The sequence below is a fragment of the Colletotrichum destructivum genome, chromosome 5 (assembly GCF_034447905.1).
Source record: "Colletotrichum destructivum chromosome 5, complete sequence".
In the NCBI taxonomy this organism is placed as follows: Eukaryota; Fungi; Ascomycota; class Sordariomycetes; order Glomerellales; family Glomerellaceae; genus Colletotrichum; species Colletotrichum destructivum.
The window spans coordinates 3,341,269-3,355,576 of NC_085900.1; the positions used below are offsets into that span (position 1 = coordinate 3,341,269).

General features: G+C 55.3%; 2 protein-coding genes across 2 annotated transcripts; one reads left to right on the top strand and one right to left on the bottom strand.

The window, feature by feature from the left end:
• Positions 1-3,458: 3,458 nt before the first annotated feature.
• CDEST_08550 (Putative Zinc finger C2H2-type) lies at positions 3,459-4,700 on the bottom strand (the record flags this gene model as incomplete). Its single annotated transcript, XM_062924709.1, has 1 exon — positions 3,459-4,700. One exon carries the CDS (start codon positions 4,698-4,700, stop codon positions 3,459-3,461), a length of 1,242 nt encoding a protein of 413 aa, XP_062780760.1.
• A 4,317-nt stretch (positions 4,701-9,017) lies between these two features.
• Positions 9,018-9,473, top strand: CDEST_08551 (uncharacterized protein; the record flags this gene model as incomplete). The annotated part of the gene is made up of 1 exon (XM_062924710.1): positions 9,018-9,473. One exon carries the CDS (start codon positions 9,018-9,020, stop codon positions 9,471-9,473), a length of 456 nt encoding a protein of 151 aa, XP_062780761.1.
• Between the last annotated feature and the right edge of the window lie 4,835 nt (positions 9,474-14,308).

Sequence of the window (14,308 nt, forward strand, 5' to 3'; positions counted from 1 at the left end):
CTCCCGCGAGCGCCAGTGTGCCCCCTTTTCGACCTTTTGCGTCGTAATGGTTATGGCGGTGAGCCGGCCAAATATAACCAGGCAAACGGTGCACGCGCGGCCATGAGTTGTCTGTTGAGAGACATAAACGAAACTGGTGCGCGCATCGAGGTAACCCATACAGAGACGAGCAAGAAAGAGAGGTGTACAACGGTTATCACTGGTCTTTCTTGGAAACCTAGCACCCGACACGGGAAGTGATGGGCAGTGTCTAGCAGGAGAATGGGGCTGTGGCTAACGTCGCCCTGTTTACTTCGTTTCGCTCTGCTCTCGGTACACGCCTTCTCTCCATTCTCTCCAGACTCCGAGCGCTCAATAGGAAGCTTTGAATGGCGACCTGACGCCAGCGTTGCACGACGTCCGAAACCAGACCTGTCGATCTACTCTACGGCGTCAGCAGTGGTGATGTGGGCACTCTCTAGCCTGCCTCATCAAAGACGGGCTGGCATGCCAGCACCCGAACAGCAAGCCACCATTGGCGCTCTTCATGTGACGAATCCTCGTAAATGCGGCCTCCCACCGAGTTTTTTCGCAGTTGCAGGCGACCGACAGGTGAGTTTCGCGCGCCGCCTCAGTAGAGACAGGGAGAACACTGGCAGTGACATGTGCCTTGACTCAGTTTCTGGCCAACAACATCTTGACGGGCATTCAACGACTCAGCCCAAAAGGAAGGCCAGGCAGGATAGGAACCAAGCGGCAAGCGGGAGCCGGCGCCCGAAGCCCGAAGGAAGGGATAAGAAGGGTGCGGAGCTAGAAGCAAGCAGGTCTGGGTTAAGCAGAAAGCCAGTGGCTGGCTAGCTGACTGACTGTTTAGGTCATCGCTCCAGCCACACCCCCAAAAAATGCTGGATAAGTTCCGTCGTTCCTGGTCCCAACAGCAGCGATTCTCGCCACCCAACTACCGGGCCGAAAATGGAAGACGGTGTCCCCCAGAAAGCTAACCCGCACAAATTCAACCCCGCCATAACACGGGGATGGGAAAAACGAAGAGGAACATTTCCTTACTCATCACAGACCGACATCTGTGTGAAACTGGGGAATCCGGTAGTCACTGCCCACCCCTTGGCTCCCGGTTACACAAGAAGACCACATCCGCCAGCTCCGGAGGTATGGGGACCAATATTATATGTCGGAGGGGCTACACTAGCTGCAACGACCCGATGTACCCCGTAGTACCAAAAAGAAAGAGTGGGAGAGAAACAGAGAGAAAAAGAAAAGGAAAGAGGGTTCTTTCGGTTGTTCCCTTTGAAGATCACATGGAGTTGAGTTGGCAATCAACTTTTTTTTCACCCCTCCGATACCCCACGGAGAAAGACAAGTGGTTTGCCAACACTCACACATATGCCAGGGGCGGTGGGTATGTGATATCATCCCCCAGAGAAATACGTAATGCCGCTCGTTCCAGACTTTTTGTTTTATTTTATTTTTACTTCCCCAAACTGGGAGGAGAGAACCTTCAGGGAGGGCTGGAGGGTTTGAAGGGTTTTTGTGAGGGTCCCCCGCAGGGGACCTGACTCTTGCACACTCTCTCGGCCTCCGCTGGGAACCCACATCCCACATCATTCCATCAGGTTATCGAAATGTCATCGGGTATTTGGAGATCTGGCACGATACGTAGTGCGGCTCCCCGCCTCCTTGACGTAGGTGACAGCATGAACGGGGTTCCCTCTCTCCACAAGGATAAGGGCTTTCCTCTCTCTCTCGCAACCCCCGTCTCCATAAGTCGATCGACTGTCATGAGTCGAGAACACGAAAGTTGGATGATGACGACGATGCAGCATTCTGGGCACTCTGGGAAAGGAACTGACTGAGTCTCCCGGCAGGCAACCATTCCTTTTAGGAATCTGATTAAGAAAAAATACCAATGTACAGCACTCGTCGATCATTTTTTGGGGGAGGCAGCTGTCTGAGGAGGGGTGTGTTTGATAGTAACCAGCCCCAGCAACTTAAGCCCAGTCAGCCCCCTAGTCATGGAACGAGACGGGGGCCAAGAGCACGAAAGATAGGGCCGAGATGGGACAAGAGGGGGGAATGCGGAATCCTACAGCCCCCCCCCGGTGCTTTGCTTCGCGCGCAACCGGGAGAAATCAAGGGAATGAAATGTGTTATTCTCCTGTATTGTTCAGGACCACCACTCATCACCCATCCACCACCTCCCCTTCGGAATCACTTTCACTTTAGCAGCGAGCGGGAGGAGGGGGAGTCAAATGGCATACGAGCAAGAGACCCCAGATGGCGGGTCTCTCCTATGTTCCTTCCACCCTTTCTCACTCTGTCTTTTCAGTTTCTTTCTTTTTTTTTTTTTTTTTTGGAACAAGGCTGTTGTGGCCTGAGACGAGGAAGTGAGGATGACAAGAGAGTTACGCAGATTACGTACGGCGGCAGAAACGTGTTTGGGGGGGGGGCGGAGGGAAACGCCCGCGCTACCGATACCACCCCCTTCGTCGTCTGAGTCTCGCCAATCCCCTTCCCTTTCTTATCCCGCTCTCCATCCCCAAACAAACGGCCGCCCGGGCACGGGTCCGATTATCGGTCCTGTACGGGAGGTTGTTCGCGTTTTGTAGGCGGGTTTGTCATACCCTGTCTGAACCTCACAAGCCTGAACACGAGGGAGCAGCAAGAGTAGCCTGTCACACACATACACACAATACGTGTACTCAAACATGGCAAAATATGTAATTACAAATGAACGGTTAGTGAAGTAGGGATCTTTTTTTTAGATTCTCTTCCTCGAAGCGTATGTTTCGAGTTATCGAGATTCTCTTTCTAATAGTCAAGAAAACAAATTGTCGTCAAGCCAGCCGAGGCGGCGACGTAATCGTGCAAAGAGGAAGCAAACAACATGAACACCAGATCAGCGCTGTTCTCTGCGCTGAAAGACCTGCCGCCGAATGCTCCCTTCTCGTAAAGAGGCTCATCGTATACACCAGTAACCGCCCAAGGATTCCCTGCCGCTCCGTCTATAAGTTGTGATGTTGAAAAATCCCGCCCGTTTACAAACAGACCCTCAAACATGAGAAAAAGACGGGTTTGACGACCCGTTGGCGTTCTCATACATAACACACACACACTCTCTCTCAAAAATCCGTTCTCCTTGACACAAGAGAAAACTCATCGAGGATGAGAAAGACACAAAGAAAAAAGGTTTGCTTTTCGTTGGTAGGGAGGAGAGGAGTCGCGAATCCAATCTCTGGTTGTCCATCCATCGAAGGAGGAATCTATAAGTTCTGAGTGTAGCCAGCCGCCACCAAAGTAGGGATGACCATCGGTTCTTTGTTGGTTTTGTTGGTTTTGTATAATTAGGTAAAGAAGTCGTGGTTGGCCAACTCTTGTCAATTCGAAATACCCGAAAACGCCGTTCTTCTATCCCGTCTATTGCCCAGGTCGTCAAGTCATAGCTGCTTTAGAGTCCGTTCCCGTTACATCCGGTCCATGAGGTCACCGCCGGCAACGCTACCGTTGGTGGAGCTCCTGCCACTCTGAAAGCCGTCGTTTCCGTCGAGGAGCTGGTGGACGCCAATCTTGGGGACGGGCAGTTTCCTGCTGGCATCAGGCCGGCTGATGATGTCCGTCAGGGAGGCACCGTTACGAGTGGGAGTGCCGGCGCTGGTAGGAGCAGGCGGCGGCGGCAGGTAAGGGGTCTCCAAGTGAGGCTCAAGAGGAGCCAAAGCCGGAGGAGCTGCGTGCTGGAGAGAGAGGTTGCGAAGCGAAGGCAGCTCGTAGCCCATAGGCCGGAGTCTCGGGGAGTGAGCGGGAGTGGCGATGGGGGTGTGGTCCGGGGTAGGCGACAGAGAATCATGGGAGAAGGTAGGAGAAGAGGGTGCGGTGGAGTTGGGTGAATTGGGGCGAGATCGCTTGGCGTGACGAGAACCAGAGTAGTGGTCATCGTTGTGCTCGTCGTTGGAGTGGGATCTCGACATGTGATAGGCAGAGAGGGAAGGGAGGTGGCCGCGCGAGTTGTGCAGGCTGTGAGAGTAGTAAGGGTGGTGCCTGGCCGAGGAGGCGTGGTAAGGGGGCGCGGTGAGGGTCTCGCGCTCGACCTGGTTGGCTGCCTTGGCCAGGATGGAGATGTCCATGTTGGAGTTGCTCTGGAACTGGCGGCCAAAGGGGCTGCCGTGGCCCTGTTGGGCAGGCAGGACGTATGTAGAGAAAGAATGCGGGGGCGAGACATTGGGAGAAGACAGGCTCGAGGTCGGGGCGGATCGAATCGTCTTGGGAGCCGGAGGAGGGGCCATCATTCCGTCCTGGGGCAAGTGCGACTGAGGACCCGAGTTGTACTGGTTCTTGCCACGCCTCGAGTTGGGGTTGCTGTGAATTCTCGAATGGCGGGTGAGCTCGTCAGAGCGGGAGAATTTCTTGCTACATCCAGGATACTGGCAGGCGTGAGGCTTCTCTCCGGTGTGGGTACGGATGTGTCTCGTCTGGTGCTCGAGACGGTGAAAGGCCTTGTCGCACAAGGGGCACTTGTAAGGACGAGGCAGCTCGTTGGGGTTCTCGGCGGTCTGGCCAGGCAGAGGGCCCTTGGGCTTCAGCTCATTGAGCTGACCAAGCCTCGTAGTGTCCATAGCATCGCCCGAGATCATGTTGTCGTTCTTATCGGGGTTGAGTAAACTTGAAAAGTTGAAGGGAGACGATTGTGTCTGTTGCATGTGATCGCCCATTGGCCCTGATGAACCAGAGCTGGGCGCTTTGGTACGCAGTGAGAGATGCTTCTTTTTGATTGCCTTTCCAGGAGTGGTCGACTTGGTCGTCGAGTTTAAGAACCGGCTCAAGTATCGTGAGTGCGGTTCCGACTGTTGAAGTTGTTGCGAAGAGTTGGCGTGGAAGAATCGAAGGAGTGTGGGTGAGGTGGGTGTGGGTGGTTGGCGGGATATATAAGTTATGCGAGTCTAGTACGTTGTGTGTGAAAAAGCTTTGCCGGCTTTTGGGGGGGGGGGGGGGGGGGGGGGGGGGGGGTTAACTAAGAGGGGGGGAGTGTGTTCCGGGGTAGAGGTGCTAGTCCGTGAGGGATGACAAAAGGTTGGCGCAATGATTTTTATTTTCTTTCCAAAAGAAGGAAACAGAGCAAAGTTGGGGGAGGCAAGGACGGGGCGGTAGATTTAAATGGCGAGAAGGAAAGAGAGAGCAGCGGTATCAGAAGAAGAAAAAAGACGTGGGAGCGAGCCAAGCACCAAGGTGGGAAGAAGGACTGCGGGCGAAGGGGAGGGGGGGTGTGGATGCGTGGACGGTGTGGATGGTTGGTGGTGGGTGGATTGTGGATAAGGTGGATGGATGGATGAGTGGATGGGGGGGAAGAGAGAGAGAAAGAAAAAAAGGCAAGGCAAGGGAAGGAAAGGAAGCCAGGGAAGGGAAGGGCACCATGGCCCATGCCTACGATGTAAGTCCGTCACATACACAGGGAGAGAGAGAAAGAGTACGAGATACACACAGTCACTGGAGTCTTCGTCTTTCAGGTCGGGTCCTCGTCCCTGACTCCCTGGCTGCTCCCACTGTATTCGTACCTATCGACTTGGACCTCGTCTTTCCATGTCCGAGACTTCTTCCGCTCCCTGTGCTTTTCCCATCCAATCCCGACACTCCGCCTTGCCTGTCTGCTTTCCCAGTCCAGTTTAACATCTTGCCATCCTTCGCCATTTCCCTTTCGCTTATGATTCTGGGGCACCTAGAGCTCTTCTGGCTGGAGAGAATGCGTAGGGGGACTGGGAAGCCCCTCATACAAGCCTGGCATCCCCAGTTACCTAACAAAAGTAAGTTCAGGGTAAGGGAGCGGGAACCTGTGAGTCTCCTATCACCGCTGTGCACGCAATACGGATAGCACTTGTGCAATGTACATCAAAAGTGGAGGGGTGCTTGGGAAAGACGACGACGATGGCGACCCTCGCATGTTCCACTTCCTGCGTTAAATACGCCAACACAAGCAAAATGCAGCAGAAGCGACGGTGGTTCTGACCGGCACGGATACTCTGCCCAGAGATTGTACAGAGATATGCGTGATCGCAACAGATTCGCACCCGCACCCGCGGACGGCCGGCAAACCGGACAGGGTTGGAGGAGGCTCGGTATGTAAGGTACGGGGGTACTGTGTTTGTTTCGTTCTGCTCTCCGTACAGCCCGAGGAAAAGACGCGGGAGGCGGCTGGATGAGATGCGTCGTTTGACGGACGATATCCGTTATGGGGCAGGCCAGTCACAGTAGCAGTAAGCTGGGGATGGCTGTTTTATCGTTGGGTGTGAGGCGTCAGCGTCTGCAAGAGACAAAGAACCGGGTGCGAGAGTTGGACTACATTGCACGTGTGGATAGCCAGTACGATGTAGACACGCGCTGTAGTATAATCGCCTGGCCCTGTGCTCCTGGGGCGCTGGCAGTGAGAAGACCACGAAGACAATGTTCAGTAGTAAGGGAAAAGGGGGGGGAGGGGCGGGTGGAAAAGTCGACTGACTGACTCTCTGGAAAGCGCGGGTGAAAGGGGGAAAGGAAAGGGGGGTGTGCCTCGGAAGGGGACGTGGGACAGAAGGGAGGGGCGTGTCACAGCCGGGGCTACAGCCTCCACTCTCCACATTGACGGGTCCACTTTGCGAAAAGCCAAGAGAGACGTGCTCTGCCTTCCCGGAGAGATCGGTACGTACCTTAGTGCGTGGGATGCCCTCTTGGATAGCAATCCCTGTGTGACATACTGATGTGGATGTACCCGAGTACCTACCTCAGGTACGCGCGCCATCAGATACCGACCTGCCCTGGTTTTGGTTTTGCGACAAGTCGGGGAAGAGAACTGGGGAGGAGCGGTACGTATCTTTCTTTTCCTAGCTCTTCGTCTCCTTTCTGACCTCAGCATTCATTCTCGCCCTCCTTACCAGTCTGTCGACACAGAGAATATTCTCCAGAAAAGACAATTCATAGTGGTCGTGCTTGTAGGCCTGGCATACTACGGGCATCATCCTTCACTCCCAGAGCAAACCTGCAAGCCAAGCCGGCATCAGCGGGTGGGTGGCATCATCATTGGCATCGTCGTCGCAGTTGCCGCCGTCAGTAACGGAACGATGCCGTGCCCGGTTGCGCAGCGTAGGTTCCGTCTTCCTCACACCCTAATCCTGCCCGCCGTTCTGCTCTGCCCAGCCCCGGCCGGTGCTGTCGTGCACTATGTATTACACCATCTTGCCATACCATGAGGCATACGCATCCTATCCTGATGGCCCCCATCCAGGAAAATCCTCTCCCGGCATGCTGGTCTGTGTGTCTGTGGTCCGCCGCCGCTTGACTTGTTAGCCTGTTGGTGGTGAATTCTCGGCCTCATTCGCAATATTGCTATCCACCTAGGAGTACCCGTTAGTAGTCAGCCTCTCCGTGTCCTATCGCCGCTGCTATTCCCGCTTTCTCTGGTCATAAAAATTTCCCTCTCTCGCTTTTTCCTCCCTTCACATCCCCAACACTAATTTCCCAATCGTGAACCACATCTCGGCCTAATGCCGACACGTGCCTCCCGCTTGCGGTTAAGTCTGCTTTTCCTACGGGCGGTACGGATCCCCTTTGACCTAGACGATTGGGGCATGGCCATTGTGCAACGTGGGCAAGTCATTCATCAATAACCTTGTCAATCACTCCACGCATCCCATCCCATCCCATGCTCATCCCGCTTTCCTTTCCCCAGGCCACACAGATTAGCCCCTTACAAGCCCGGTCCTGGCGCCTGTCCTCTCGACATTGACGACCACCCTGACTGTAGTGTGTGTATCTGTACGCTACCAACGTTACCTTGTGTGTATTTGAGGTGCGAGCGGCGGACGCGGGGGGGCGGTGAGGCGGCCGAAGTGGTGGCTTAGTCGTGATAACCCGAAGCTTGTGCCACCTTATCATGGTCTGATTGGTCAGTATAGATATAGCCCTGGAGAAGCTATTCAGGGAAGTAAAGAGAGATTATGGGTAGACGAAGCAAATGGAAATGCAGGAGAGAAAGGAACCAACCCGCCCCCGCCCCCAGGGGAAGAAAAGGGGATTAGGGACCCCTTCGTCACGCAATGTCGCCTCGCCTACAGGTATGGCACAATTCTAACCGGCCTTTTCCCCTCATCGCCAGATTCTCACCCCGTGAAATGGGGGCAGAACCTTGACCCGCGGGAGCCTGCATTTGGTGTCTCTTGACATGAAGGAAATCCGGGGGAGCAGCGCTGCTCAACATAGAGCTGGCCTATTCCATCCACCTCCACGGGGAAACAACCCCTCCTGAAATCATGCCTTCATCTTACCAGCATCAGCTGAGTGAGGGGGGGAAGGAGGGGGTAACGCTGCCTGGGGACGACCGCCAATTCGCCTCGACCCGACTCCGGGATCGTCATGCCATTTGCCGGCGTCCGCGTCGTAGCAATGTTCATTCAGGCATGGGCAAGGTGAAGCGCTTGCAGAAAGAGCCCAATAAGCTTGTTCCATGCCGTCGAGCCGCTGCTTGTGCATCGCCGCCGGAGCTTGCGGTTGGTTCCCAGGCGAGGAAGGGGCCTATCTTTGGTGTGCCGGCCGTATCACAGGCTACAGCATGCAACACAGCTTGCCCTCCTGATTCGGCGCCGCGATCCGACTCCCTCAGCTCACGACGAGATGAGATCGGTACTGCAACCCCGCGCGGGGGGGGGGGGGGGGGGGGGGGGGGCGATGCCATCTCGCTTCTCATGTCGCTGTCGACCTGATGGGATGGCGTCCCAGACCTCGCCGGATGGAATCCCATACGACTGTGCCGTCATTGGCAGTCACTCTATGGAACGATTCAAGACGACCTCCTTTCTTCTCCCCCTTTTCCCCTTTCCTTCCTGTCCGACTTTGCACCGCATCAGTCAAAGGACTGCGCCAAAGCTCCATGGCGCGGACTGGTCGTTCTGAAGGCCGACTCCTTCGCTCGTCTTTACGAGCCCCTATAGAACGCGTCTCCGAGCCCTCATCTCCACGTCCGGCCCCCCCGGCGGGGGTGGGGGCTGCCGCTTGGTCAGGCGCCAATGGTCCCCGCCTCCCATGAGATAAGAGCGTTGGAGCGGTACCGGCTCCCGATCAGAGGATGTGTGCGACGGTATTTCTTTTCTTTTTTCTTCCTTTTAAGAGCCACGCAACCATGCCTATCCATCATCATCACCAGACACCCCTCAAGGCGAAACCCTTCACGCATATCGACCAAGCCCGTAGCAGCTTACCGTAACATCACCGGGGGGTTCATGGTCATCGGGGCTGCCCAGCACCACCCTCAACTCCTCCGCCGATCCAGTCAAGAAACGAGGCCAGCGACGGTATCTCGCGCTGTCTGTTGTGGTTCTCGTTCGCAGGTGCGCCTTGGTGTCTCGTCTCTGGCATCCGTCTCGTCTTGGCTTGTCAAGAATCCACTGCGCGCGTTAAGCGCGAGGGTAAAGTGTTGGAACCACCAGGGAAAGAGGAGGGGGAGAGAGCCTTGTCGCAGATGACCCAAATTTGTGCATCGTGACTTCTTCAGCGCTCGTCAGCGCACGAGGGAGCTAGACTGTTACGTTCGTGATCCTCAATGCCAATAGATAAGCCGTAAAAGCCGCCTTAGCTGAATCCCGGGGTCCCTCGCCCCGCCCCCCTCGGAACGGATTTGCACATGCCTGCCCTGTGCATCAACAGTCAATTTTTTCACAGTGAGCGGAGACCTGGACACAGGGTTTGGGCGCTTCTGCGGTTCGGGGAGCCCTCGGTAGTTTCTGGCCGAGAGGCGAAAATGCTTCCTCCCCTGACCCTCCTCGGGCTCGCCTCTCGGTCTGGGGACGACCCACGATGGCGATGGACAGCACTCACCGAATCCGCCGCCTACGTTGGCCCGACCGAGGCTCGCAGCACTATCCGAGTCGAGAGGGATTTTCTTCTCTTACGCTTCTTTTTGCCTCTTCGGGCCCCTGCGCATGATGCGAACGTTGTAAACGGAACAGACAACGTCCGCGTCTCGCTCCATGGCCGGTGGTGGTTTCTGTCCTTGAACATCGGCGGATAGACGGGAACATATCCTCGGGGGCGGCTCTCGTGCGGCCGAATGAGGGTTCCTTGCACCCACACAATGGGGGGTCGGCGCCCTTTCACTCGCTCGCATGACCCGAGAGAGACAGAACGTGGGGGGCGGCGTTGTTTCCTTTCACCACCCACCATCCACGGTCCTATCCTGGCATATCGCCATCAAAGTCCCCCTCCTCCCGCCTATAGCCATTGGCGTTGGGAGACCTGCGATCTCCAAAGCGGCGCCACCTCATCTATTGCCTCCCTAGCGCTAGGATCAGGTACTCCCGAATAGCGAGATAGTCTTTCCCAACTGCCATTTCCAGATGACCTTCCTTCCAGGTGCAGTCGATCCCCCGAGCTGTCACGGGCGCTAGGCTTGATTCAGGAATTCCGGGGAGACCCCAAAGACCCTGTCCTGAGATTTTGGGGTACCGTAAGATCTCCCAATCCCCATACTCTCAAGCCGCTTTGCCTCTCGGACGGTGACCTCCGGTCCTGACTCCTCAGGATCTTTGCAACTCAAACTCTTTGGTGCTCACCGAGTCAGTCTTGTCGTGTGTGCACGACGCTCGGGGCGTCTGGAGATGGCGGTGGCATATGGCGACAGAACAAGGTGGTCCAGGAGCTGAAGATGTCTCCGTGTCTGCCCAAGGGCGGACACAGGTGTGTCTGACAAGAGTATTCTTCTTCGGCACTTTGTCGGCTTGATCTTAACAGCCTGACAATGACAAGTAGGCCACATCTCTAGAGTTCAGAGGCCTGGCCGATTCTGGCACGCCTTATCGCCGCCGCGTTGTCACCCAGTCTTCTCAGGGACACAATGAGATTCAATGGACAGCAACCTTCCCGAGCCGTCGTTGGTGACTGGTTTGGAATCTTTGGGGCACTGTCATGTTCAAGTTCAACGGGTTAAACTATTTCTTGAAGGCTGTATCGCCAGAGCAAAGCCTCCGCGGCCAGCGTCGACTCGTGTACCAGCTTATGTGCATGCCATTCGAGTTCGCTTTCGCCTGAGATGCCGTCCTACGTGATGTATGGATGATTTCCTTCCTTGTTCATGCCGAGGCCTAGACCATGATTCGACCGTAGTCGAATTTTGCTGTGAGGTTTTGCTTGAGACGGGCATGTCGCCGAGACTTGCCCGTGGCTACCCAGGGAACCCCAGCTACATGAAGAGGCTCTTCCGCTTGGAGCACTCTACATAGCTCCGACGATTCATGGTCGGTGCATTCTGTCCGATTTGTGCCGGGTCGCGCGACCAGGTTGAAGAACTTGACGAAATGCGGAGAATCGAACGCTCATCGCACGACTGTGGGAAAGGACGAGCCGCAATTGTCACCGGGTGCGCTCAAAATCCCCGAGATGATCTTGCACAGTATGTACCTGCGTGCGGGGACCGACGCGCCACCCCGCTTCCAAGAGCGACAACAATGGAACGATTGCATGGGCTTGAACTTCGTGCTCTGTGAAGGCCCGCTTGGGAGAATTGCTGTCTTGCTCAACGAGACAGACTATCCACTTTCTTGCCGGAGAGAACGCCGAGGTGACGTGCCAACCTTTTGGGTTTCCTCCCGCCAGCATTTCTTCCTCTTAAAGGAGCATTCCGGCTGTATCGAATACATCCCCACGCTCCTCTTGGGTCAGTCAAGTTGATGATGGCTGTATCTGTAAGATAAGGGCCGAGGGGCTTGAACTCAAAGCTCATCGAATCGCAAGCGCCGGGTCAGTGGGCACATCACCGCTCAGTTCCTCGCTTTAACTGTGGGTTGCCGCGGTCTTACTTCGTGTCGATTACAAAACCCGCCAGCCATGAGTCAGTATTTGTCCCTGCTTCCTAGTTCGACGGCTCAGCGGAAATGAACCGAGCTGGGTCAGCCCAAGCTTCCCCAGACTTCTCTTGAAAATTCGCATTCACCCCCGCAGTGTTCTTTGAGAGGCCAAGACGGAAGGCCTTGTGAGCTGGAGTCCAGAAGAGTTGCTGTGTATGTACTCTGGCTTGGGTGAATGTTGACCCGAAATTCCATGCTGGGACGACACGCACGCCTGTGTTTGAAACCAGCTTGCTTAAACAGGCGGTATCTGGGGGCGTGGAAAACGACAGGGGATGGCGTTTTACCGGGGAAGACGACACACGGAATGCAGCTTGTGGGGAGAGTCAGAGCCACGCCCAGAGGTGTGAGAGCCGGATGATGTGTTGTTACGGTCGCCCCAAGTTCCCGTTTTTTCTGAGGGACGTCGACAAGATCCCGAGATTCTCCGACAAGCACAAGCAAACAACCAAGCCAGCTGCTCAGTGCATGGTTTGGTCATAGCTGGCGGCATGTGAGTGGCACCCATGAAAAATCTGTCGTATTCTGGTTGCCTCAGGTGAGACGCAAACAGATGAATCGACGGCGCCGAGAGTATCCCTCAAAAAGACACTGCTTCACTGCGCATGCTGGAACTTGTGCCGTTGGGAGCTTTGAGTTTCGGAACACATACCCCTCCCCCCCCCCCCCAATCACATGTGAATTGATAAGAAGACAATGGGGAGGGGGTTGTTACCCCAGGGGGGAATCGGTCCCTTTTGCCTAAAGGAAAAAAAGTCCAAGGATGATGTCAGGACGAAAGCTTGGGGAATCGTAATTAGCAGTTGGGGAAGTGGTAGCATTCTTCCACATGACAAGATGCTGGGGAAGCGCGTACCTTGCATCTGCACATGGATACAGAGGCCCAGACGTCTGGCCAGAACAGACAAACTTCAAACTTTCATCGTGCCTTGACCATTCCGGTGTTATCCGCACCTGTGAGCGAGCGACTGCAGGCAGTTTGAAGCGCCGCAAATTGCTGGCCCGAGTCCCGATATCAGCTCTCCACACACCTTGTGGGACGAAAATGCGGATGAGGAAAACTCCGCTTGGCCTCCGCGTTATCGACCCCAGGTCGGCGGGCACCCACGCCACCAGGGACTTTACTGGCAATTTACCCCAGCTCGTGAGACGAACGACCTCTGTCCAATGCCCAGTGCCTAGCTCAGTGCCCAGTGCCCAGACGACAGCAATCAGGAATCGTTGACTCTGGGCCACCAGTACTAGAAGATAACGCGATCCGTCGCCCCGAGCTCGGATCCTCGGGATAGAAAGATGTGTTTCCGTCTATGGATATACCCTTTCTCGAAGAAACTGTGTGGCATGTTGTCGTTCGCTTGATAACAGCGCAGTCGTCGGGGACATCCGTGGAAGCGCTCGCATTGAGGAGTTGAGGCTTGGTCGGCGCTCTAGGACGACAGTTGGCCGTACAGGTGCGTTGTAGGCCGCCTCGGGTCCTCGCTGTTGGGTAGAAGTAGAACACGTCTGTGATCTTCGCAAGGATTTCGTTTGGAGTCGATAACCATTCTCCCGATTTCCGAGCCGACGAGCGCCCCTTTCAGACGGGTCATGCTGGCAGTCGACAACCTGGCATTGCTCTGCTGCTCAAGCTAAAGAGGATTGGGCTTCCGATGGGGGGACGACCTGGATCCCATGGGAACGTCCCTGGATCAAGAACTTGCTCAATCTAGGCATACGAAGCCCCCGCAGCCCCGGGATCATGTCGCAAGTAGAGATGATTGAAGACTATTCCGCGTTGACAAGCATGATCAAAGCACTTCCACTAAGGTCTGCCATTGGAGGTAACTCTCGGTGGAATTGTGGTTTGTTGCAAATGCCAACCATTCACAGCGACAGGGTTGGTTTGATTGTTGTCCAGGATTACGAGGGCATTCCATGCAACCACGGGTAGATGAAACCGCGGACGAAGAAGTTCAAGCGCGTGCGAGTGTTCGACTGTGAGACTGATGCGAGATCTCAGACCTGATAGCTCGAAGCTTTGAAGTTGGGTGTGAAGTTCGAGAGGCAGTGAGATCGTAAAAGCCCAAGAATATTCCAAGTAAATGCGGGAATAACAGGTTTGCGGATCGACTACTGGTTTGGGAAATGCGAATGTAAGCCGGCGGCGTTCGAGGACACGATGCCGAAGGCCACGTTCCACCCGTTTGGCCGGTGGATACTGCTGTGGTGGTGGCAGTTCCTGTCGTCCGGTGTAAACCAGTGCTTGCAAAGGCCCCTCCCAGACGTTCCGGGGGGGGGACGGTACAAAAATCGTAAAATGACTGAGACGGCCCAATCAAAGCAGTCCTGTTTTCCGTAGGATCGACAGCTGGTTCTAAGTAAGCAGATTGTATCGACGGACGGGCACAGAAGACTGGCAGTGTTGCAGAATGGGAGAGGAATGTGCGAATAAGGACTGCAGAAGGCTTTCGAAAGCGACG